The 27006-nt window shown below is 49.5% G+C and overlaps 1 protein-coding gene across 1 annotated transcript in view; it reads right to left on the bottom strand.

Annotated features, from left to right (window-relative positions):
* The window catches only part of Mad1l1 (mitotic arrest deficient 1 like 1), a 322122-nt gene that overhangs the window by 251984 nt on the left and 43132 nt on the right, over positions 1-27006 (bottom strand). The window contains exon 10 of the mRNA XM_059249350.1: positions 1542-1628. Coding sequence (XP_059105333.1) covers positions 1542-1628 — 87 coding nt within the window. The remainder of the gene's footprint in view (positions 1-1541; positions 1629-27006) is intronic.

Below are 27006 nucleotides of genomic sequence, written 5' to 3'. Positions count from 1 at the left end.
GACTGGGGCCACAGAAAAGCCTTCCCTATTCCAGAAAAGACTCAAAGAAGACTACTTTTTGTCTTGGAACATAACACTAAACCTGGGATGGCACCTCAAAGTCACAAGATCAGCTGAGTGGCTAGCCATGGGGAAAATGGGCAAGAGCCCAGGCTAACGTGAAAGAAGACCAAACACATTCGGCTTAGGTCTCTGGTTTCTGGCAGAACCCTAAAACTCTTGGGCTCCACTGGGTGAAAGGCTTGTCTGCTAGTATTCTCAACAAGTTCCTTTGCTAATGAGATAGGCTAGTCCAAGCTCACAATGCTCAGGTTGGAGCTGGTCACAAAGGGACTAGAAAAGAGAGAGGAGAAGCTCCTAGCCCCAGCCACTGACTTGGAGGCCTGGCTCTGAAACTCTTCCCAGTAGGATTTGGATACTTGGGGGTTGGTGAGTGCATCAGGATGGTGGGAGGGTGGTGTACCTGTAAAAGGCAATGTCCTCACACACCCTGCTCAGAGCACCCTCCACCCAGTTGCTCCTGGGCTGAATCCGTTAGAAGAAACCAGGAGTCTCAAGGGAGACACTCTCCTGACTTCTGAGAATCCGCAGGCCTGAGGATGGGTGGTGGGATGGAAGTGTGGGTGACCTGGGGACCTGACACTTGTGACTGACATCTAAGCAGACCCTTAGTGTCAGAGCAGAAGCAAATAGCACACAGTTGGTGTTGGGCTTGGGAAAGTGGTGTTGGACAAAGCAGGAGGTGTGTGGTGTGGAAGGACAGGCAGCATGGCAGGCCAGGCAGGCCTCAGAGCTGCCCCTGGATGTCCTGCTGGACGGTGGAACAAACGTGCCGACTGCTCATCTCAGGGAAAGGGCACAGGTCAGACAGAATGTCCATGTCTGTGGTCACACAGGTCTGCACACATCATACATGCATCTTACACCCAAGGGCCTTTCAGAGTCCACACACTGTCGGGAAGCTGTAAGGCTCCTGATCTAGGCAAGGTCAGGAAGTCAGCCTGCGGAGGGGCTCAAGCTGAGACTCACTGCTACGTGGCATGCAGGCAGCATCGACTCCCATGGCTCCAATCACGTGAGGCACAGCCATCTCCCAATGCTGACTGTGTGCATGCCGTTTAAATAAGTTCACCTGAAGCACTCATACACGGAAGTGGGTGGAATGAGAGGTCTTCAGGCCGCTGAGGGCAATGACCTTCCAAGGGGCTGAGACAGCTCTCAGAAACCCTCGGCTGGTGCTCAAAAAAGAGCTGTTAAGACAAAATCCCAACCCTTCCTCTCTAGCTTTCTCCAATATGCAAGCTAGCCCAAAACATGCATGCACACAAACCTATCATCTGCTTTCCTAAGCACAGCTACACCCTAAGAATGCCACCACTATGCCCTAAAAAAATTAAGTTCTTCTTGAAAAGTACCCAGCCGCAGGTACTATGTAACAGTGACGGAAAACAGACAGCCACTTCAAGTACACCAGAAGAAAGATACACAGGACTCAAGCTGCCAAGAACACACACAGAGCCAGATGCACCCAGATCGGCTACCTGCTGGTGATGGTGTTATTCTTCTCCTTCAGGGCAAGCTCTCGCTGCTGCAGCTCAACCACGAACCTGGAAAGGTCCTCCGGAGTCCTGCGGGATAAAGAGGGCACACTCAGTTCCTGCTCTCCCCGGAAATGGACCAAACACCAAAAGCCACACCATCCACTGGCAATTCAGGGAGCTGCAGGAGTTCGTCCTGCAGCCCGTGTGCAGACAGAACAGCCAGGAGTCACAGCTGTCATCCAGGTCCAACACAGCCTACCCACCCAGGCAGACCCTTTCAAGATACACCTGAGGACTATGGAGATCACTCAGTTTGGTAACATACTTCCATACAAGCATGAAGATCCGAACTCAGTTCCCAGAAGCCATATTTAGGGAAAATAAAAACAAGCTGGTGTGTTGGGACAGCAAGATGACTCGGTGGGTAAAAGGTACTTGCCACCAACCCTGAGGACCTAAGTTCAATCCCTGGACTCCACATGGGGAAAGGAACCAATTCCCTCAAGTTGTCCTCTGAGCCTCACAAGCACATACACAATTAATTAATTAATTAAACAAAATGGAATTTAAAATATTAAGAATATACAAAGCCAGATGTGCTAGCGCCTGCTCAGTGCTGAGGTTGACATAGGTGTATGCTTAGGGCTCCCTGGCCAGCCTAACCTACTTGGTGAGTCCCAGGCCAATGAGAGACTATCTAAAAGACAAGGTGGATAGCACCAAGGAATAACACCCAAAGTTGACCTCTGACCTCTAAAAGTGTGCGCACTTGTGTGCACTACAATTCTCATGAGCAACCCTGGTCAGTCCTAGGTACAGATGAGCTACTCCATGTACAATGGTACAATGAGCTGAACTCTGAACTTATTACAGCCCTTTACGAGAGGCTGGAGATGCAGCCTAGTGGTAGAATACTTGCATAGCACGCATATATGACCCAGGAAAATACATCGAGAACCTCTCCTCATCCCCTTTCTGCAATACAAGGTCACACGAAAGCAACCATCTGAAAGGTGGGGGATGAGCCCTCATCAGCATTGGACCATCCACCTGCGGACCCATGAGAGGTCAGTTCCAGCCCAAAAAGCCCCACCTGTGGGTCTGCTGGCAACCCAGGCAGGCTATAAAGTTTCTCTTAGCAGAAGGGCCAAACAAGGGTACCAGGGAAAAAGATGCCCATGAAAGAGCCAGGCACAAACTGACTCTACACTTGAACTACACACAGAGAGGGTAAGTAACATGTATATTCTTATAGTCACAGAACGCACCTTGGTGGGAAGCATGGTTCAGTGAAATTGTGTTTTCCCGCACTGGTGGGGGCAATCAAGATCTCTTCTATGCACTGTGTGAACTTCACAGACTGAGAACTTGTAGTGCATGTATATGTAAGTAAAAGTAAAAGCCAGAAAACAAAAAAACTTAAGAAAATAGGAAAAAAAAAAAAAAGACAAGACAAGGCCACAATGGAGAAAGTCACCAGAAGTACGCAGCTTAGGGAACAGGACACTTGCCATGTGCTGTCAGTCTGCCATCAGCCCTGGAACCGGGATGAAGGGAGGTTGGTGTGGGGAGGTTGGGATCACAATCCTTAAGAAGCCCTGGGATGCAGGAACCACCCCAGCACTGCATGACCCTCATTGGAAGTGAGGGTGGCAATCGGCCTCCGGCATGGAGGAGGGCTTTCAAGACCTGTAGAGTCAGAGGGGATTCATCCATAGTACAGCCTTCACCTCGTCCCTGACCAGAGCCCATGGATTGCCAGGTGCCAGCTGAGATTTTGTGCTGCAGAAGCCTCCTGACCGGTTTGGTTAAAGCAACTCAGAGATGCTTCCAGGCACTCTAGGGATTAGCAAAGTGCTTTCAACTACAAGGCGTCCCACCGAGTGCCACTGTGGCCTAAAAATACCACTGCCAGTCCGGTCCAGCGAGCGTGACACTCGCACTTCACAACTACAAAGTGGAAGGCACTCAGGGCCTCTGGGGCCTCCAACACATGGGATGACAGGGAAGTGACAGTTCCAACTGCAGCCCAAGCTGTGGCATCTGCTGCCGAACAACCGTGGCTTCAGCTGCGAGGCCTTTCATGGTGTGGCGGGGGGCTCTCGGGGAGAGGTCTCTTTGTTCCATGAGCAGCTGAACTGTGACACAAACTCAGCTGCAGGCACGGAATGCTGCGGGCCGGCCGGAGCCCACTAGTTTATTTCGGAGGCGAAGACAGTTCCAGCCCCCACCGCGGCTATTTTGAGTTCTAATAGCAGGTGCCATGGCTCTCACTGAAGCCATAAGTGCTGGTTTCACAGCGTCTGAAAGACACCCAATCCCGAGGACACCAGTGTCGAGAATGAATGAGGTGGCAGCAGCCACAGGCCCAATTAGCAAACACCAGGCCATGAGCTCTCTTCCAAGGTGCCATTCTTTCCAGAGAATAGGAAGCCACAGGGCTGAGACCACGGTCCAAAACTGCAGGGACTGGTCTCCAGCCAGGGCCCAACTGCAAAGGAAGGGGAAGGAGGGAACAGAGCCCTCCACCACCCGCACTGTTCTTGCAAAAAAGTATGCCATGTCCAGAACAGAACACATTAGACAGCAAAAACTTGTGCTAAAAGCTGAAAGGATGACAGCCCTCACTGATGTGGAGACACAGAATCGGACTTCTCCCGGGACTGATGAGACGCTGCTATGGAGGGTCCAGCACAGGACAACCAAACATCACACACTGAGTCAGCACTGCATGGCAGACGAGCACTGTGCCGTGCACTGCAGATCCACGTGCAGTGGCCGTGCCTGCTGCCCACGATCCTAAGGTCACCCAGCAAGAGTCGGAATCTCACGTCCTGAGGCCACAGCCATTACGGCTCCAGTAGACACTGGAGAGGCACATCTCCTTCATCCATCTCATCATTAGAGGTGGGAACCGCCCTGTGACAGCCTGACCATGAAACAGGCAATATCACTCATCCACCTTCCAAAGCTGCCAGTTCCGAGCGTGTAGAGGGACAGTCCCTCTCCCTGAGGGAGGCAAGGCAGGGCCGGCTGCTGTCTCAGGCACAGAGGTTTGCCACAGCAGCGAAGGACCAACAGGCCCCTGTCACATGACATCCCTCCTCCTTTTTGGAAATGAGGTCACACAGATGGCCTGGCCAGGAGAGGAACAGGAAGGCAGATGCTGTTCCAATTCACAGTCATTACCACACTCCCTCCTCAGGCCCCACATGCCCCTTCTCCGGGTGCTTCTCCTGTCACTTTAGGTGTCTGCTCACTGTCACCTGTCTTTAGCTGGGCTTGCACCAGCCTACGGATCTACAACCTGAAGCCTCATCATCAAGCCCTGCTCTTCATGGGTTCTGTTTGCACCATTATCCTCCCCAGCCCAAAGCATAGGCTCACACACCATGTACTAACTCCACCCAGCCATCTTTCTCCTTCTCCAGGTGTCAGGGTCACAAGAGGAATTGACCATACATTCTGTCCTGGCTCTTCACTGCAGAGACTCCTAACAGAGAATGGACAAAACCCCATGAGACCTTTCTACATCCTGCCAAGTTCTTAAGTTAAGACACTGGATTAAAAGTTCAGTGTTGCCTGGGCAGCGGTGGCGCACGCCTTTAATCACAGCACTCGGGAGACAGAGCCAGGAGGATCTCTGTGAGTTCGAGGCCAGTCTGGTCTACAGAGCGAGATCCAGGACAGGCACCAAAACTATACAGAGAAACCCTGCCTCAAGATCCCCACCCCCCCCCGGGGGGAAAAAAAGGGGGGGGAAGAGAAACAGAAAGTGCATAAACTGTGTTATTTGAATAAACCAAAAATTATGCCTGCCTATGTTGGCTTGCATATAAACCAAAGGTCTCGTAGGGGACAAAGAAAGGAAGAAGTGAGAAAATAAGCAGGAGCCTTACCACCAACGTTTCTAAGCTTCTGATGTATTTTTAAATTGCATTTAGTATTAGGGGGTTACGTGGCACAGCACCTGTGTGAAGGTCAGAGGATAACGTGCATGTGTAGGTTCTGCGCTTCCACCATGTGGGTCACCAGGCTTGGTAGCTGGCGCCCTCACAGGCTGAGCCAGTTCATCGGTCCCTTCTTAAACCTTTTATGCCGTGGAAGCATGTGCTATCTAAAATCTCTTCCAAAAAAAAAAGGAAACATGTTATTCCCATGACCAATTAACACATGGAAATTCTACTATAACCTTTTATAACCGAGCAATCAGATCATTCCTAAATCAGATTCAGCTACATATAACACAAATGACCTGTGTCATAAAAGAGGCCATTACAGGAATATTGGTGAAATCTGGTGTGTGGTGTGTGGGTGTGAGAGAGAGTGTGTGCACTGTTGTGAGAGTGGGGCTTTCTATCTAAATACACAAGGACTCGATCCCAAAGTTGGTTAAGAGAGAAATCGAAAATCTATGTACCTAAGTTTTTGTTTGTGCTTTAAATTTGGGGGGAGGTGGAGTGGGACAGAATCTCACAATTTAGCCCTGGCTGTCCTGGAGCTCACCTCTAAGCCAGGCTGGCCTTGAACTCACAGAGATCAACTGCCTGGGCCTCCCAAGTGCTAAGATTAAAGGTGTGTGCCATCATACCCAGCTTGTACCCAAGACATTTTAACCTAAAAAGGAAAAAGGATAAAAAAATGTGGGCTGAGGAGATAGGTCACTGGGTAAGGCTCTTACTGTACAGGCATGAGGATCTGAGTTCAGATTCCCAGCATGCACCAGCTGGGCACGGTCACACAGACCTGTACCTCCAGCACGGAGGAGGCAGAGACAGAAGGTCCCTGGTGCTCGCTGGCCAGTCAGTGTAGACAAAACAGCAAGCTCCACTCAGTGACAGATCCTGCCTCAAAAACAGTAAGGTGGACAGCAATTGAGGAAGACACCTGACATCAACCTGTGGCCTCCATGCCGCCTCACCTGGGCAAACATGCAGAAGCGTGTGACACACACACACACACACCATCCTCAAATCTTCATGGAGTCTTATCTGGTATTCCGCACAAACCACACCCAGAAGACATACTCATGACTTCAAGCTCTGTGCTCAGAGGCGGGCCGCCCTGCCACCTGACTTTATGACTTTTTTTTTTTTCTTCATTATATTTGGCATATATTAGAGTATATTTTTTTTACTTTTTATTTTATTTATTTTTTTTTTAATTTTTATTTTGCAATACAATTCAGTTCTACATATCAGCCACAGATTCCCTTGTTCTCCCCCGCCCCCCACGAGTCCACTAGGTTGATCTCAGACTTTATGACTTTTGATCTCAACCGTTTAGTTTTCCTATTCACCACCACCGTTTCCACGATTTCCCTGTGTGCCTTCCGTGGCCTTCAACTCTGCACAGGAATGCCGTCTTCTCCACGCACTGGTTTGGCAAGAGCTTTCCAAATCTCTCTTCAGTCACGAAGCACATGCACGTGGCCCCCACGGGCACCTCCTGGGAGGGAGTGCATGAGCAAGCCCACTGCTGCCTCAGAGTCAGAACAATTCACCAGTCACGCCAAGGGAGCTCCCCTGGGGTGAGCATGGGGCAGAGCCAGGGTAAAATGGACAAGGCCCCATGCCTTCAAAGGCACTGCTCTTTTGGTGAGTTGAGATGGTTACAGAGATGAAAGCCTGATTCTTTTTTATAATAAATAAATAAATAAATATAGACAAACAAACAATTGGGGGGACCAAGGGTAGGGCCTGTGGAGATGCCTTGGTTCATAAAATGCCAGTCCGAAAGCACCAACACCTGATTTGTTTGTTTACACTTATTTATGAGAGTGGCTGGTGTGCATGCGTGTGTGCGTGCATGCATGTGTGTGTGTGCAGGTCAAAGGCACCTTGTGATTTTTTGAAAGTTAATGCTCTCCTTCCATCATGTGGGTCCCAGATCCAACTCAGGTGACCTCATCAGGCTTGGTGTCAAGCACCTTTACCCACTGTGGCCATCTCACTAACCTGACTGATCCTCAGTCCCCATGTAAAAAGCTAGGGGTGGCAGTTCCTGCCTATAACCCCAAAACTCTGGAAACAGAGACAGGAGGGTCCCCAGAACTCAGTGGCCAGCTAATCTAGCAAAATCAGTGAGCACCAGGCTCAGGAAGACACCCTGTCTCAAAAAACAGGGTGGAGAATGACGGAAGAAGACACTGTTGACCTCTCAAGCACGTGCACGCATGCATGCGCGCGCACACACACACACACACACACACACACACACACACACACACACACGCATATACATGTGCAAATAAAAGAAAGAAACAGGACAATAATCACAAATGGCCTACTAGGAAGTGACTTGGGGCTACAGTATCTGCCAGAATTTGCCAGAGCTAACTTGGGCTAGCCTAGGCAGCACTAGACAACCCAGAGGTCCTTTGGGGCCATGGTCCTTCCAGAGCCTGTGCCCTGCTGTCCACACAAATCCAACCCCAAGCACGGAGCAAGTCCAGACAACAAGAAATACAAACAACAGAAACATGTGCATGGGTCTCATTCTGATTTCCAACAGGAGACTCCAAAGTCATCAGGAGGCTGGGGCGTGGAACTCACAGTTTACACTGGGATGCCAGGCAGACAGACAGCCTGAGCCGCCCTCACACAGGCCTCAGGCCCCATACCCAACCAGCTGACCCCTGCAGACTCAGTGGCCCTCTCTGAATCAATGAGAACAGAGTGCTTAGTGGAAGGCGTCACTGTGACGCCGCTAGGGACTGCAAGTCAGACAGTCCGTTAAGGACATGCTCAGTTGGACCATACAGAAACTGACAGCACACTTCCAGGTCAGTGAGATGGCTCAGGGGGTAGAGGTGAGTGCCTAAGGACCTGAGTGACCCCTGAGACCCGAGTGGTGAAGAGAGAGCCAAGCCCCACATTGTCCTCACGCCTCCACGTGTCCTGTCCCATGTGTGCTCACACAGACACATGAATGCAATTTTAAAATCTGAATTCACACTTCTGTCCCCTTGGCCGTGTTCCAGAGCAGACAGGCGCAGTTCCAAACATCTTTATGACTTCCCCAAAGTGCTGATGAGAAAAGTAGCAAAGAGGTGAGAGGACAGGGCATGGTGGACTGGACCTTGGAGCCGGCCAGGATCGAGTTGAGGTCTAGCTAAGCCTTGCTTCCTGATCTGGGAAAAAGGGATGACACTACCTGACCTGACTGACGGCCCCAACATCGGGGGCACTGGGCCATCACTAGGCCTTTGTGATCCCTGCTGCTGTGGGGTCCCCCAGCAGAGTGCACAGCACTGTAAACCACCCCATACCACCTCCAGCCATGATGCTGGCCCTGTAGGACACAGGCCTGCCAGCTCCCAATGACAGAACCAGGTGGAACATCACCAAGAGGAAGGCTGTGGGTGGGTAACACGGAGGAAGGAAACGCTACCACCAAACCAGAGTCAACCCTGAGCACACAGAGGAGGGAGCGTCTGGCTCAGCGCAGCACCCGTGAGGACTTACAGACTGTGTCTGGGGCACCCTCCCAGCCTGGGACGGCAGCACAGCCAGCAGTCGGGAGGCTCAGGTAAGAGGATTGCAACCGAGGTCTATGCCGGCCTGACCCACACCAAGTAAGGCCCTGTCTCCAACAAATCCAGGAGTGCTCCATGTGCGGTCCCATCCTAAGACCCGCAGATACTGTGCCCACAGAGCAGGTGGTGTCCAGAGTCACAGATACTCATTACCTGATGGGCCTGACGATCACCAGGACAAAACCAACATGGAATGTTTCCTTCAGGAGCACAGTGACAGACCAGCAAAGGGGGCAGGGTGACCAAAGTGACAAGCTGGTCAGGAAGAGCCTCCAGAAGGGTGGCACTGAAGCTAGGACAGCGGCTAGTGGGTAAAGCGATTGCCACTAAGGCCTGATGACTTGAGCTTGACTCGCAAGCACAATGTAATAACCAGACACAGTAGCACACATCTGTAATCCCAGCGTGAATACGACAGTCAGAGACAGGTCAGTCTGGACAGTGAGACCCTGATTCCAAACCAAACACAAGCTGAGGACATGGCCCAGCTGTTCAAGTGCTTGCCTGGCATGCACAAAGCCCTAGCTGTCATCCCCTGCATAAACCAGGTCTGGTGGCACAAAGAGAAGTCTAACGTCATTTGTAACTATATGTTGAGTTCAAGGCCAGTCTAGACCCCGAGACCCTACCTCAGAAAATTTTTTGAATGACAACTAACCCTCAGCAGCTCAGGGAAAGCCAGACAAGAGTGCGTGCCCGGCCGTGTCAAGCTGGTACAATGACCGGATCCACCTGAGGAACTACAGAGGTGTGGGAGGACGGCTCTGCTGAGTGGCTAATGTCCTGTCCCCATGTAGCAAAATAAATGACTGGTGGACACGGTGGCTGGAGGCCAGAGCATGGCAGCATGCTTCCTAAGGAACCAAGACAGCCAGAGGCTGCTAGACCGCATGGGCACCAGGACGGCCAGGGGCCGCTAGACCGCATGGGCACCAGGGCGGCCAGGGGCCGCTAGACCGCATGGGCACCAGGACGGCCAGAGACTGATAGACCACATGGGCACCAGGACGGCCAGAGACTGATAGACCGCATGGGCACCAGGACGGCCAGGGGCCACTACACCACATGGGCACCAGGACGGCCAGACGCCGCTAAACCGCATGGGCACCAGGGCCCATTGCTGCCGCTTTGAAGTGACTCACTGCCCTGCAACTCTCCCACTCCAGCCACCTAACGTCCAAATCTCACTCAGCTGTCCACAGCCGGAAACACAAATGCCTCGGGGAAACGAGTTCCATGGGTCCCCAGACACATGTAAATAAAATGAAGAAATTTCAAATTTCCAGTTGCTGCCTCCCAATTCTTTCTCCCGGCCCGGAAGGATTAAAAGGACTTCAAAGCAGCCTGGGTTCCAATTAAGCCAGTGTGACCACCCCAGGGATGCTGGAATATTCCTCTGATTAACAAGAGGAGCGCTTTGAACTGTTCGCACTAAAAAAAGCTCTCAGAAGCTCTCAAACAAACGCCTCAGTTCCTCTCCCGCATCTGTCTGTCGCTCTGGAAGGTCTGATGCTATAAACATCCAGAAATGTGGCCCCAAACTGCAGCGAGGGGCTCAAGCAGAAGCAGGGAGAAAGGAAGAGAAGGGAGAGCCGGGAAGCGCACCTCACACACCTAACGGTGCACTCCTCACAGTACCCACGCCAGGCTGGACGAGTGGGCGGACTGACAGGTCCCTGATCAGACCAGGAGCAAGCAGGTGAGCCATCCTCCCCGGTGAGGACCCCGGTGAGGACCCGGTGAGCTCAGCATGGGAAACCTACCCACGCTGGACGGTGGTGTCTGAGGACAAGAGAGCAGGTAAGACAAGATGTGTCCTGGGCAAGAGACCAGACTTCAGAGACGTTGGGTTATCAACCTGTTCCACTCCTGACAGGACTTTCAATATTAAACAGAAGGGGACCTCCTATAATAAATTTAGAACTCCCGACCCACTCACCTACCTACCAGGACTTCTCTCACTGAGAGAAGAGTGAATTAAAAATCAAGTGCACCTGGCTTCCAGGGAAACAATCAAACGCCACGCGAGAACAAAGGACCTGGAAGATGCACAGGCGCAGAGAGGGGCCGTCATTAGTGAGGCGCTGGCTTTGAACTCACCGAGCAGCAAACGGAGAAGGTCTCAGAACTTTGGGGAGGCTAGTACCACATCCATACAGACCTGGGCTGTGGGCCCAGGCCACTGTCTAGCTTGCTGTGTGTAGCCCTAGGCTAGTTACTCGGCCTTTCTGAACCCTGGTTTAATCTACCTGTAAGTGAGAGGAATGGACTAGCAGGCCACATCCTGATTTATGATATTCTCTCCAGAAACAAAAACCACCTCAGAATCTCATCCCTCTGGCCATGAGGGATGAGAAAATAGAAACTTGCATGGAGCTCAGAAGCAAAAATGCAGGACAGCATCCCTGCCGCTCAAAGGAAACCCAGGCCAACAGGGACAGGAAGCTTGGCACCTCAGAGACTCTTCTCAGCATGCAGAGAACAAACGGCTGATGGCATGAGGATGTGGTGACATGTTCTAAGATGTTAGAACTTTAAAAGAAAATTTTTACTACACTTGGGAACTGGGGGTTGCGGGGTGGGGGGTGGGGGTGGGGGTGGGGGCACACATGGCACAGCATCGACATGGAGGTCAGAGAACAACCTGCAGAAACTGGTTCTTTCCTTCCACTAGGTGGACCCTGAGGATCAAACTCAGGTTCTTAGGCTTGGCAGCAAGCACCTTTACCTGGTGAGCACCAAATCACCCCTAAGATGTGTTTGAGTGAGTGTGTGTGTGTGTGTGTGTGTGTGTGTGTGTGTGTCTGTGAGTGTGTGTGTGTGTGTGTGTACAAGCCCATGTGGATAAATATGCATCCCCTGTATGCAGTATACCATGAAGGCCAGAAGTGGGCATCAGATCCTCTATAACTGGAGTTACAGGCAGTTGTGAGCACCATGTGGAGGAGGCTGGGAACTGAAACCATGTCTTGAAGAAAGCACTCTGGGGGGGGGGGGGGGGGCGGCGCTCGCCTTTAATCACATCACTCGGGAGGAGAGCCAGGTAGATCTCTGTGAGTTTGAGGCCAGCCTAGGCCAGAGTGAGATCCTGGAAAGGCGCCAAAGCTACACAGCGAAACCCTGTCTCAAAAACCAAAAACAAAAACAAAAAAAAAAAGGAAGAAGAAAGCACTCTAAACCACTATCTCTCCAGCCTTAGGATGTGCTTTAGGAGACACCCCAAGTGTTTTATAACACGAAGCACAGAAATGGATGGTGGGGAGCTCCTGTAGGCAGCACAAAGAGACGGGACGGAGCTAGGACTGTAGTTGAGTGGGAGAATGCTTGGCTAGCCTTTGTGAGGCCCTGGGTTCCATCTGTGGTACCACAAAAGGGGGAGGGATGAGCAAAGACCGGCAGAACTTGACTTTGAGCAGATTATGGCCCCGAGCCGCCTGAGCCCCTCTGACCGATGGAGGTGCTGGAGGCGGCAGAGCTTGAGACAAGCAATAAGGGGCCCTGGGACTCTCAGCAGGAAGTTACAGCTTTGGTGCTAAAGTCCCTTGTCTCCAGAGAACTCTCATGCCTCCTTGTGGAAAGTTTCAACCACACCTCTGTTAAATGCTTCTCAAAGGGGAGACGAAGGGCCAGAGATGTGACTCTGTTGGCAGAGTGCTTACCAAGCATGCACCAGCACCAAGCTTGGTCCCAAACATGGAAAAAAGTTTTCTGTTTTGCAAGCCAAGCATCGTGGTGTATGTGATGTCTATAAGCCCAGCACTCAAGAGGCTGAAGGAGGAGGGTAGCCAACTCGAGGCCAGCCTAAGCTACACAAGTCATGCAGGCCTAAACTGCAAAGCAAAACTGTTTGAAAAAGAAAACAGGGCTCAGAGGATGCTACCACCTTCACAGGAAGGGCGGCCACTTGTGCAGGTGCCAGCCTGGGGCGGACGCCATCGGGCCACCTGGTGGAGTCAGCAGGACCCAGTTCAAGCTTGGATGGGTTTCTGCCACAGCCTCTGCGAGAAGTCAGCAAGGCCTCGCTTCGCAAGCTCCAGACCCTGAGTTTGAACCCTTGGCACCCATGTAGAAGGCCAAGTGTAGCCATGCATGCCTTTAACCCCGGCATGCAGCAGAAACAGGAGGGAGATAGGGTCTTGTTTGCTGTGGGATGGTCTGTATGTCAAGTGTGTTGCTGATTGGTCAATAAATAAATCACTGATTGGCCAGTGGCCAGGCAGGAAGTATAGGCAGGACAAGGAGGAGAATAAAGCTGGGAAGTGGAAGGCTGAGTCAGAGACACTGCCAGCCGCCATGATGAGAAACAGCATGTGAAGATGCCGGTAAGCCACGAGCCACGTGGCAAGGTATAGATTTATAGAAATGGATTAATTTAAGATGTAAGAACAGTTAGCAAGAAGCCTGCCCCGGCCATACAGTTTGTAACCAATATAAGTCTCTGTGTTTACTTGGTTGGGTCTGAGCGGCTGTGGGACTGGCAGGTGAGAGAGATTTGTCCTGACTGTGGGCCAGGCTGGAAAACTCTAGCTACACTTGTTGGTGCCCCTAGCCTAGCTCCAGACTCAGTGAGAGAGCCAACTAGTGACACTAGGGAAGACAGACCTCAACTGAAGAATTATCTGTTAGACTGGCCTGTAAGGGACACGGGACACTGTCTGAGTGGTGACTGGTGTGGGAGGCCCCAGTCCACAGTGGGTAGTGCCACCCCTGGGTGAGTGGTCCTGAGACAAGAAAGCAGAAGACAAGCAAACAGGTGAGCAGCACTTCTCCACGGTCTGCTTCAGTTCCTGCTTCTACATGCTTCCACACGCTTCCACATGCTTGCCCTCACTTCACTCCACGACAGAATGTGACCTGTGAGCCAGTAAACTCTTTCCGCCCCAAAGGGGTTTGGGCTGTGATGTTTATCACAACAGAAAGCAAGCTAGAACAGACCCTATCACTAGAGAACAAAGGAGAAAATGATAGAACAGGTCCCCCAGCATCCTCCTCTGGACACATACATACACACACACACACACACACACACACACACACGTACGCACACAGCGCACGCGCACACGCGCACACACACACACACACACACACACACAAACCAAACACAGAGGCATGCATATACACATGTACTTATGCATGCAAGCATGCACATACATATACAATACATGCATGCACACACAGGCATGCATGTACACACAAACACATACACACAGGCATGCATATATGCTGTGGGATGACATTCTGTATGCTGTGAATATGTGTTGCTCTGGTTGGTTGATAAATAAAATGCTCATTGGCCTGTAGCCAGGCAGGAAGTATAGGCCGGGGGAGCAGACAAGTGGAATTCTGGGAAAAGGAAGGGCTGAGTCAGGAGTTGCCAGCCAGACACAGAGGAAACAAGATGACAAGACAGAACTGAGAAAAGGTACCAAGTCACGTGGCTAAACATAAATAAGAATTATGGGTTATATTAAGTGTAAGAGCTAGTCAGTAATAAGCATGATCAAATGGCCATATAGTTCATAATTAATATAAGCTTCTGAGTGTTTATTTTATATGCAGCTATGGGACTGCGGGTGAGAGATTTGTCCCGACCGCGAGCAGGACATAGGGAAACTTCCGACTACACACATAATACTTCACAAGCATATGCAACACACAAAAGAGAGAGAGAGAGAAAGAGAGAGAGAGAGAGAGAGAGAGAGAGAGAGAGAGAGAGAGAGAGAGAGAGAACTATAGGCTTAGCCTTTGTGTACCATGGCAATTGCTCCTACAGTCAGGGCACTGAGCCCTTTAGGAGGAGGACCTGACCTCAAAAACACAAACAGAGAGAGCTAAGATTTTTTTTTTTTTTTCTGTAAGCTCCAGAATTTGCTAGTCCTGTTGTAGAACACTGTCCTCTGGGCATAACCATTACCACCTTCATCAGAATAGCTGTGATGAAGCTGGGCAGTGGTGGCCCACGCCTTTAATCCCAGCACTTGGAAGAGGCAAGCAGTGAGTTCAAGGCCAGTCTGGTCTACAAACAAAAGTTCTAGGACAACCGGGGCTGTTACACAGAGAAACCTTGTCTCAAAACACAAAACAAACAAGTAAATCACACAACAGAATAGCTGTGATGACCTATAGCTGTGATGACCTACTAGCGATCCCCACCTGAGCTCCACCTACCCCACCTGTACATGTTGCACATGGTCACGAGGTCTCAGGAGGTGGCAGTGTCTCCAGGGTGTGTAGGTGTAACTGAAAGGAGGACTCCATCCCTGAAGCTATACGAAGTTTTCACTCATGCTAGGGTGAGACTTTCCAGTGATGTAGATCCCTTGGGGTCCCCTATACTGTATGTGACCGCTTCCTCACGTTCCTCACGTTCTGTTAGTAAGCCCAATGGGCTTTGGGGGACTCATACTTTGGTCTGTCTTCAGCGCCCTAGCTGGAAGGGTGGGACTACATAGATGCTTATTTACATCTCCCAGAACAAGCTCACAAACAACTCCAGCCTCCCGGACACTCAACTGCTGCAGCTAAGTCATAAATCACAGCATAGTGCCACGAGGAAAACCCGTATCGGGAACTCTCAACCACTGGGTGGGGACTGTCAGCCCCTTTAGCCACAAATGTCCCTCAGTGGGGGAAAGATTCTTGCTATTGCTCCATAATGATGTCCTTCTGCCCACATCGTCACTGTATATGCGTTTATCATGGTCCTCACAGACCTATCCTCCAGTCTGATTCTCTTTCTCATCTGGTCCTTGTTCTCTTCAGAACTCCTCGACCTTCCCAACCTTCCCCAGATTTTCCATATGTGCTCAGTGTTCATTTCCCTGAGCTCCTCTGGTTCACTGAGCACTCTTCTGTCCAAGAATTCCTTTCTTGTCTCAGTTTCTTTTCTCTGGGAACACTCAGGAGAAGGTGTTGCTTCTTAAGTCCCCCCTTGCATAGTTCCCATCTCCACCAAGTTCCTTTCTCTCTGCTTGGTCTATGTCTTCAGCAGCGTGGCACTCATTTCCTTGGTGTTCTAGCTTCATTCCTGTGGCTGTGATAAAACACCCCAACAAAAGCACTGCAGGAAGGAACGGTTTATCCCACTGACAATTCCAGGTTAAGATCCGCTACTGAAGGGAAGGCAAGGCAGGAACTGAAGGCCTCACACCCACGGTCAAGAGCAGAGAGATTAAACACCGGGATCCCAGCTGTCTGCTTGCTTGTTCTCAGCTAGCATTCTCCTCTCTCAACTATTCAGGATCCCCTGCCTAGGGAATGGTGCCACCCACAATGGGCTGGGCCTTCCTACATCAATTAACAATGAAGACAGTCCCCCTAGACACGCCCACAGTCTAGCCTGCTCTAGGTGACTCTCCTCCCAGGTGATTAGTCAAGCTGACAGTTCACACACTTGGAGATGGAGTGAGGCAGTAGACAGCACAGTCGTCCCGGCAGAGGAGCTGAAAGGCCCTAGTTACAGCACTGTAGTAGACTCCTTCTCCACACAGCCAGGGGCTCCAGAAGAGACGCTTTCATTTCCTCAGTGGAGACAGCTTGCCAGCCAGAATCAGTGCCAAGTGGGACAGAGACTAGTAACCTCAGCAAAAGCCATGCACAAGTTCACCTTGTCACATACCCTGGCACCAACCACAGGGGCTGGAGGCTTCACCCTCTGCCTGGTACCATCTCTCTGCCATGCTGAGCGTACAGCAACCCCACTGTTCCACTGGAGGCTCCAGGGCTCTGCTGCCCTTACAAGCTCACAGCGTCTGTTACAAATCACTCTTATTTACCTTGTTCACAGCTCACCGGAGGTGTGTGACCAGAGCTCCTGAGCTCGGTGAAAGCCATGCAGCATAAATTGAGCTGGCTCTTGGCTTTCGCCTCTCCCAAATTAGCATTCGGTTCTCTTGAGTCAGCGAAGTCCATCTTCAACTCTCCCTATAAACCAGCTTCTCTCTGTCCCTCATCACATGAGCCTTCCCTTCTGAGACAAACTCTCATCAGTGTGGAAATTGAGTGTCAGGAAGACAAAAAGACATATTCAGTAAATACTCACACACACACACACACACACACACACACACACACACACACACATTTATATCATTGCTCTCCATCTTCACCTGGTAAGCTTGCATTTGACACCTTTATCAGTTTCCATATCCCCAAACTACCTCTAAAAAAAAGCCTGGTAAAGTGAGTAGCATTTCACTGATAAGCCACCCAGTTTATGACTGCTCAGTTGACACTGGAATGGTAGCAACTTGGGAATTCCTCCAGCAAGGTTAGGTCAGATCCTGCCTCCAACATCCTGGTCCTCCCAGTCCTGACCTAACCTCAAAGTCATCTGGAAAGCTTGCAAAAAATAACACAAGGGGGCTGGGGGAAATGGCTCAGTCTGTAAAGTGCTTGTCTTCCAGGCATGAGGACCCAAGTTTGATTCCCCCAGAATCCACATTAAAAAGCTAGGCATGGGGGCTGGATAAATGACTCCATGGTTAAGAGCACTGGCTGCTTTTCTAGAGGCCCAGGTTCTGTTCCCAGAACCCACATGGTGGCTCATAACCATGTGTAACTCCAAGTCCAGGGGATCCGATGCCCTCTTCTGTCCTCCTTCAACATAGGACATACACATGCTGCATACACAAACATGTGGGCAAAACACCCACACACATAACAGAACACAAAACTAAATAACAATGAATACTGAAGAAGAAGAAGGAGGAGGAGGAGGAGGAGGAGGAGAAGGAGGAGGAGGAGGAAGAGGAGGAGGAGGAGGAGGAGGAGGAGGAGGAGGAGGAGGAGAAGAAGAAGAAGAAGAAGAAGAAGAAGAAGAAGAAGAAGAAGAAAAAGAAGAAGAAGAAGAAGAAGAAGAAGCAGCAGCAGCAGCTAGGCATAGCAGCACATTCTTGTAATTCCAGCATTAGAGAGACAGAGACCTACATACTCACTGGCAGGCCAGCCCAGCCCAATCACCAAGCGCCAGGCCAGTGTGAATCTGTCTCAGAAGAGTGGACAGAAAGACTAGCAACAATAACTGAGACTGCCCTGTGGCCTCCACACGCACACACGCTTGTGTGAACACACAGACATGCACCTGCACACATTTCCAAGGAATCTAAAAGAGGAAGATGCCGGCACACTGCAAGGAAAATGAGTGGAGCCACTCAGTGACAAAGTCACTACACAAGAAAAGGCTGCTTGTCTCTTAGACGCCCAGAGAACTGAGGGAGATGCACCTCAGACCTGCCCAGTGTTCTATGAAAGTAAAAACGGCAGGACGCTGGCCAGGCTCACTGAAGCTCTTCGTGCGACAACCCGGGTATATTCCCCGGGTGTTCTGCCCCCCCCCCCCAAGCTGTTGTATACCAAGTTTCTGTAGAAAAATGACATTCATCCATTCTGATGAATTAGATGCTGACATCCACTCACTTCTTTCAAATAGGATTAATCGCTATCCATGGCGATGCTGTGTCTAATTTTCTAATTGCTTTTTTATGTCTCTGTTTTTGGTGCCACAGAAACAACCCAATTTCCTCCTCACTCATGTCACTGTAAGGCTGCATCAGATGCCTCCCATTTGAACACCATCAGCAAGTATTAAGTTACCACGGTAGTAAGTCTGTCACCTCTAGACAGTCATTCTGCACTCTCAAGAGCTGGATGGAAACTCAGGGCGACCATGGGCAGAGCTGCCATCTTCCCCATGGAGGACCAAGCTTGGACTCATGGGAACTAGAGACCTGGGCAAGAACTTCCAATGGCTTCCAGACTTCCAGACTGCACTTTAAGTGAAGAGCCATATGGTTCCATGAAACAAACCATCAACCCAGATGTAACCGGTAAGAATTAATTATACAGAACTGAGTTTTAACTAAAGAGGGAAGTCTTACTGAGGCCATCTGTGGGCAATGTTTTTATGTTCTATGATCTAAGCAGAAACATTTTTGATATTCTTTCTCCCTTTATATGGCAGGACGGCGGATAGCTATCAGCACATCCTGGATTAGAATTCCTCCTTTGGGCTACAGAGATAGGTCAGAGGTTAAGAACACTGGCTGCTTCTTCCAGAGGACCAAGTTCAATTCCCAGCACCCAGATAGCAGCTCACAACTATCTGTAAGTCCACTTCCAGGGTACCTGACATCCTCACACAGACATACATGCAGGCAAAACAACAACACACACAAAAATAAATCTTTAAAAAAAGAAATTCCTAGGCAAGCGGTGGTAGTGCATGTCTTTAACCCTGGCACTCAGGAGGCAGAGGCAGGTAGACCTCTTTGAGTTCAAGGCCAGCCTGGTCTAGAGGAGGAGTTCCAGGACAGCCAGAGCTACACACAGAGAAATCCTGTCTGGAAAAACAAAAACAAAAACAAAATCCCTCCTGAACTAGGAAACGGCTCTTTGAGAGAGGGGGATGCACAATGTAGAAGGGGTAATGCATAAGTCTCTAATACAAGCACACCTTTGGGGAGATAGGAGGGGAGGGGGACTCAGAATGCCCCAAATCTCACAGGAGGCCCAACCTGGAGTTCCCAGTGGTGATGACTGTGTCTCAAGCAAGGTAGAAGGCAAGGACACCTGAGACTGTCCTCTGACCTCCACATGAGTGCCTTGACATGTGTACACTCACGCTCACACTAACATGAGAGTACAATCACCCTACACAAAAGAACAACAAAATAAACCAATAAAAGGTTGTAAAACACACAGAACAGACACTTGCAAAAGAACACACACCACTCAGAACACGAGGAGGAGCTCATGACAGACACTAGAGAATCAGTCACCGAGCAGATGTGGATTAAAAATCCCAGGTGGACAGCACTTCACACCCACTGGAATAATTACATAATTGCTTAAAAAATAAAAAATAAACAGGCTTGATGAATTAACTCAGAGCAAATGGAATCTCCAGGCTCCAAGAGGAACACCAAACTAGTGACCTCTCTGGAAAACTACCTGGTCATTCTCATGGGGCTAAACACACACTGACTAACTGGCCCAGTAATTCACTCTTAGGTACCAGCTTAAGTGAAGCAATCGAGCTATACACAAGATGGAGGCATCCATGTCCCCATTCCCAACAGAAAACAGATACCACCCTCGTGTCCCTGCAATAGACCACCACCCAACAAGAAGGAATGACCCCTGATATGGCCCCAAAATATGCTTCCTCTGGAAAGTGTTGTGTTGAGCGAAGCCAAGGCCAAGAGGATCGTGGAGCTAGAGGATCACCAGCACAGACAGAGATGATGTCACCAGGCCCCATCCTAGAGTTACAGAGACAGACCCAGCTTCTGTCTCAGCCCCAGGACAAAGAAGAAGCCATCAAAGGCAGAAACAGCGCAGCTCCCTGATTTACAATTCTAGAACAGAGGAAACTGATCGGTGGAAACAGAACTGAGAACAGTGCTGTCTCCTGGGGGCAGAAACAGCCTGGCAGGAACAGAGAGGAATGCTGGGGAAAGTAAGGGAACATGCTGTGACCTGCCCGCCTGAGGGGAGCGCAGGTGACGTGTCTTCAACACCCTTCAGTCATGTACCAAGGAGTCGTCCATCACCCCGCATGTCATTATCATCTCATTCAAAACTCAAAAGGGTGTTGTGGTCTGTGGTACCAGCCCGTGCTCTCAGCTACTAGAGACCCTATCTCAAATGAATGAATGACAGAGTTATGCATAAATGCACACATGTATACACACACACACACACACACACACACACACACACACACACACGTGTGCTCATGCACACACTGTTTTTTTGTTTTTGTTTTTTTAATTAGAGAGGAATTCGAAGAGAGTCTCCTGTGTGTCCCTCTGAAGAGTACACAGAACCAATGTCAAAGCTAGGGAGCTGTCTCTGGTGACAGAGACTCTTTCCAAAGTGGGCCATTTACTTCTAGAACTCTAAAGCAGATTTCTTTAATTCCAGGACACCAGCAGCCAAAGATGTGTGTCCCCACTGTGATAAGGCAAGCACAGGTGCTCTGTATAACTCTACAAGTCTCCACTGTCACCTGAGCACTGAATTTATTCGATGCTGATCGTAAGCTTCCTGCCCTACACTTTGGGGGGGCTCTTAGGCCCATGCTGGAGCATTCCTGGACACCCAGATCCCACTCAGTGGTTTCTTAAATAATGTAAAATAGAAGAAGCCTACCAACGGCCTGGGCGTGAACCCCAGAGCTGGAATGTGATCTTCAAGTGTCTGTACACCTATGTTCTCTGCAGAGTTCTTCAAGAAAATGGGGACACTGAACAACAATGCATCCTTGCCTGAGCAGAAGAGAAAAATCTTGTGTCCATACAATGAGTTAGTAGGCCTTAAAGAGGAAGGACCCAGGGTTACAGGTAAGTGGTAGAGCACTTGCCTTGCATGCATAAAGAAGTAGGTCCTTAATTGGAGTGTTGGGCATTCTGACGTCTAATTTCTTGAGTTCTTTATATATTCTGGATATCAGCCCTCTGTCAGATGTGGGGTTGGTGAAGATCTTATGCCACTCTGTAGGCTGTTGTTGTTTTTGTCTTGTTGACCGTGTTCTTTGCCCTACAAAATCTTCTCAGTTTCAGGAGGTCCCATTTATTAATTGTTACTCTCAGTGTCTATGCTGCTGGTGTTATATTTAGGAAGTGATCTCCTGTGCCAATGTGTTCAAAACTACTTCCTACTTTCTCTTCTATCAGGTTCAGAGTAACTGGATTTATGTTGAGGTCTTTGATCCACTTGGACTTGAGTTTTGTGCATGGTGACAGATATGGATCTATTTGCAGCCTTCTACACATTGATATCCAGTTATGCCAGTACCATTTGTTGAAGATGCTTTCTTTTTTCCACTGTACAGATTCGGCTTCTTTGTCAAAAATTACATGTTCATAGGTGTGTGGATTAATGTCAGGGTCTTCAATTCGATTCCATTGGACCACATGTCGGTTTTTATGCCAGTACCAAGCTGTTTTTATTACTGTAGCTCTATAGTAGAGCTTGAGGTTAGGGATCATGATGCTTCCAGAGGTTGTTTTATTGTACAGGATTCTTTTGGCTATCCTGGGTTTTTCGTTTTTCCATATGAAGTTAAGTATTGTTCTTTCCAGGTCTGTGAAGGACTGTGTTGGTATTTTGATGGGGATTGCACTGAATCTGTAGATTGCTTTTGGAAATGGGCTATAGAGCTAAACAGAGAATTCTCAACAGAGGAAGCTCAAATGGCTGAAAGACATTTAAGGAACTGCTCAACATCCCTAATCATCACAGAAAAGCAAATCAAAATGACTCAGAGATACCACCTTACACCTGTCACAATGGCTAAGATCAAAAACACTGAAGACACCTTATGCTGGAAAGGATGTGGAGCTAGGGGAACTCTCCTCCACTGCTGGTGGGAATGCAAGCTTGTACAACCACTCTGGAAATCAATATGGCGCTTTCTTAGAAAATTGGGAATCCATCTCCCCCAAGATCCAGCTATACCACTCTTGGGCATATACCCAAGGAATGCTCAATCATATCACAAGGGCACTTGCTCAGCTACGTTCATAGCAGCATTGTTTGTAATAGCCAGAACATGGAAACAACCTAGATGCCCTTCAACTGAAGAATGGATAAACAAAATGTGGTACATATACACAATGGAATACTACTCAGCAGAGAAAAACAATGACATCATGAGGTTTGCAGGCAAATGGATGGATCTAGAAAAAATCATCCTGAGTGAGGTAACCCAGACTCAGAAAGACAAACATGGTATGTACTCACTCACAGGAGGATACTAGATGTAAAACAAAGGATGACTAGACTGCTACTTACAACTCCAGGGAGACTACCTAGAAAACAGGACCCTAAGAAAGACATAGGGATTGTCCAATGACAGAGAAATGGAAGAGATCTACATGAGCAAACTGGACTTGAGGGGGGTTAATGAAGGGCAAGGGACGAGGGAAAGAGAGCTTGGGGGAGCGGGAGATCCCAGATGGATCAACAACAGAGAGGGAGAACAAGGAATAGGAGACCATGGTAAATGAAGACCGCATGAGAATAGGAAGAATCAAAGTGCTAGAGAGGTCCCCAGAAATCCACAAAGATAACTCCACAATAGACTACTGGCAGTGGTCAAGAGAAAGCCCGAACTGATCTACTCTGGTGATCGGATGGCCAAACACCCTAACTGTCTTGCTAGAACTCTCATCCAATGACTGAGGGAAGCGGATGCAGAGATCCATGGCCAGGCCCCCAGTGGAGCTCCGGGAGTCCAATCGGCGAGAAAGAGGAGGGATTGTATGAGCAAGAATTGTTGAGACCATGATTGGAAAAAGCACAGGGACAAAGAGCCAAACTAGTGGAAACACATGAACTATGAACCAATAGCTAAGGAGCCCCCAACTGGATCAGGCCCTCTGGATAAGTGAGACACTTGATTAACTTGAATGGTTTGGGAGGCATCCAGGCAGTGGGACCGGGACCTGTCCTTAGTGCATGAGCAGGCTGTTTGGAACCTGGTGCCTATGCAGGGACACTTTGCTCACCCTGGGTGAAGGGAGGAGGGGACTGGACCTGCCTCGATTGAATCTACGAGGCTGAGCTGAATTCTCAAGGGAGTCCTTGCCCTGGAGCAGATGGGAATGGGGGGGTGGGCTGGGAGGAGGGGGGGGCTGGAGGAGGGAGGACAGGAAATCTGTGGCTGATACATAAAATTAAATTATAAAATATATTAAAAACAATAAAGAAGTAGGTCCAATCTCCAGTACTACCCGCCCCCAAAAAAGAAAGAGAAGAGAGAGAAGAGAAAAATGTTTTCTAAAGGGAGCTGCTGCCCTGAGGTTGTCCTGACAGAATGCTGAGCTGGGATATGGCTGAGTCAGCAGAAACGTCCCTAGTCTACAGGAGGCCCTGGCCTGGTTCTGTTCTCCAGCACTACACGGAACCAAACATGGATGACACTCTTGGTAATTCCTTACGCAGGTAGAGGCAGGAGGATCAGAAGTTCAAGGACATCCTATGCAGTTTGAAGCCAGCCTGGACAACATGAAACTTGTCTCCAAGTGGGGGTGGAAGGGTGCTGGAGAGATGCAGAATGCTTGCATTCCTTCAGAGGACCCAGGGTCAGCTCCCATCACCTACATCAGGTGGCTCACGACTGCCAGATCCACTGGATCTGATGCCTCTTCTAGCCTCTGTAAGTACATGCACTCAAATGTGTACATAACCACACACAGACCTCTCCCCCCCGCCACACACACACACACACACACACACACACACACACACACACACACACATAAATAAATAAAAGTAAAATCTTTACGAGAAATCCTGCCACCTGCCAACCTTGAGGACATGGTGTTCAGTACAGATGCCTAAATGCTTACACCAGGGACCAGGGAGTCAGTGTTTAGTAAGTGAACAAGAATTCTGGTGTAAGGGCTGCAGGACAATGTGAATATCCTAGACTCGTACACTGATTCATGTATCCCCATGTACATGCACACATACACAAAAATGCAAAGCTGATTCTAAAAAATCTTTATAAAAACACAAAATCCCTAAAATAGGTTGGACAGATGATGATGATGATGACGATGATGATGATAGTGTGTGTGTCTGTGTCCACCTCTGTCCGTTATGCGGAGAGGAGTACACAAGCTATAGCAGGAGTGTGGCGGTCCAAGGACAGCCTTGTGGAGTCAGTTCTCGCCTTACCTTTACATGTGCTCCGGGATCAAGCACAGATGCACAGGACTATGTGACAAACACCTCCATCTACTGAGTCCCTTGACAGCTAACTCTGACTGTCAGCTTGGTTGAAGAGTACCAAAGTTAGCCAATCATGCCTACGAGGACATTTTCTTTCTTTTTCCTTTTTTTTTTGTTTTTTTGTTTTTTTGTTTTTTTGAGACAGGTTTTCTCTGTGTAGCTTTGGAACTTGTCCTGGAACTCACTCTGTAGACCAGGCTAGCCTTGAACTCACAGAGATCCACCTGCCTCTGCTTCCAAGTGCTGGGATTAAAGGTGTGCGTCACCACTGCCTGGCTCGAGGGCGTGTTCAGAAAGGGTCAACCGAAGGTGAGGCCCACCTGAGCGTGGGCAACACTATCTCACTGGCTGTGGACACAAGCAAAGGAGAAGAAGGAAACCAACCAATTTTCTCTCGTTCGTTCGCTCATGCTCTTGCTCTCTCCCCTCCCCAGCTTCCTGGGCACCATGACATAAGTCATTCTGCTCAGCCAAGCTTGGTTCAGCTAATAGTGACAAGAAGCTAATTTTTACCATGAACATTACAAACAGCCTGGGAATGGAGCTCGTGGAGCTCAGTGGCAGAGCACCTGCCTGACAGCCCTGGGCTTGAGACCTTCGCCCACCGTTAGGAAATGGAAGCAGGCAGCACGGCTCCAATCACAGCACAGAAATGGACCTTAGTGGAAAGCACCTGAGGAAACCCATGTCCACTGCACTGCGGACAGAAAGAAGGCACGTGGAAGCGCAGACTGTAAGTTCAAGTCAGGCCGGCTGCAGCTTGCTGCTGAGGAGTCCATACTGTGGGCTGGGACAGAAGTCCAGGAGGGGCTGCATCTGGCACCCCTGCCCTTCTGTAAAGATCAGCCCTCTGCACAGGGAAACAGGACACAGTCCAGACAACGATGGCAGGGAAAGAATAGAAACAAGATGAAGCGCAACCTTCTGGGAAACTGGGTCTCTGAGGAATGAAGGGTTTTTGAAATCTTTTCCAAAGGGGGTTGGGGAGAAATGCAACCTTCCTCCGCGGCCTCCCCCATGCTCCTACAGCAACGTCATGCCCCAAGGAAACACGAGAAAGGCTGTCATTAATAAATTTCCTTCAACTTTCTTTTCAATGGTGCTGAAAAGTGTATGCAAATCCACCCGTAATTAGGTTTAAAAATTCCATTTCATGGGATAATCAGACTTCAAAAAACTCAATTTTAGTTTTAATCAGATTTTAACAAGGATATTAAGTCCATTTCGGTTAGAAAAGGAAAAAACTGTGAATTTAACACAAAATGTATTCAAGCTTAGCCCTGGGAGATAATTAAATAAAATTAATTTGGCAAGGGTTGTCAGTAAATGGAAAAGGCCGTAAACAAGGGTTCGTGTTGCTGATGGAAAAAAAAAACAGGTCTTACTGTACAGATGTGGGGCTCACCATGCACTGGGGAGGGTGTGCTCACAGCCCTGCCCAGGGTGGGGAAACTGATAGTCTCCATCCCAACCCCAGCCTCGGAGATGAAGGAGGCGGAGGTGGGGTGGGAGAATGGGGGGTGGATAAAGCTCACACCACTCCCAGGAAAGCCAGGGCATGTGGCCCAGGACTGACTCTGCACCCAGACATGCAGGTCCTCATGCAGCCCCTGGCACCAGCTACCCAGTCTAAAGGACAAGTTCCACACGGCCAATTTGGAGAACCCAGCTCTGCCAGATAACTGCTCCTGAGGGCTCTCCCAGCCTGTGACAGGCAGGTCCTGCTCTCTGTCCCTCAGCTCATGCCATGGCACTGGATCCTGCATCCGTGTTCTTAACCCTAAAGCAGCCTTACAGGGGCTGTGTCCCTTCAGATTTCCACAGGGGAGTCCCATGTCCTTCAAAGCGCAGGCCACTATGCAGAGTGCCCTTTGACCAAGGTCAAGGTTCCAATGAGGACAGGTACTGCCTGCAGTCTGGAGATACAACCCTGCACTAGACTCACTCCCAACCACCACTGCCAAACAAGGGCCAAGATGCCAGTAGATTCTCCCAGACCAGGAGAAGAGAAAACTTACCCAGATCCCAGAGCAGAAAGCCACTGGGGAGCAAGCTACTGAGAAGGAAGAACCAGAGGCTCCATGCTGCTTTTAAATCAAATGACCAGATACTGGCTTTGAAAACAAAGTTGTTCTGTTTGTTTACACTACTGGATATGGAACCCAGGGCCTCACACATGCTAGGAAA

The sequence above is a fragment of the Peromyscus eremicus genome, chromosome 23 (genome assembly GCF_949786415.1).
Source record: "Peromyscus eremicus chromosome 23, PerEre_H2_v1, whole genome shotgun sequence".
NCBI lineage: Eukaryota > Metazoa > Chordata > Mammalia > Rodentia > Cricetidae > Peromyscus > Peromyscus eremicus.
Note: the sequence above shows the minus strand (reverse complement) of the source record. Positions and strands in the feature narration are given on the sequence as shown.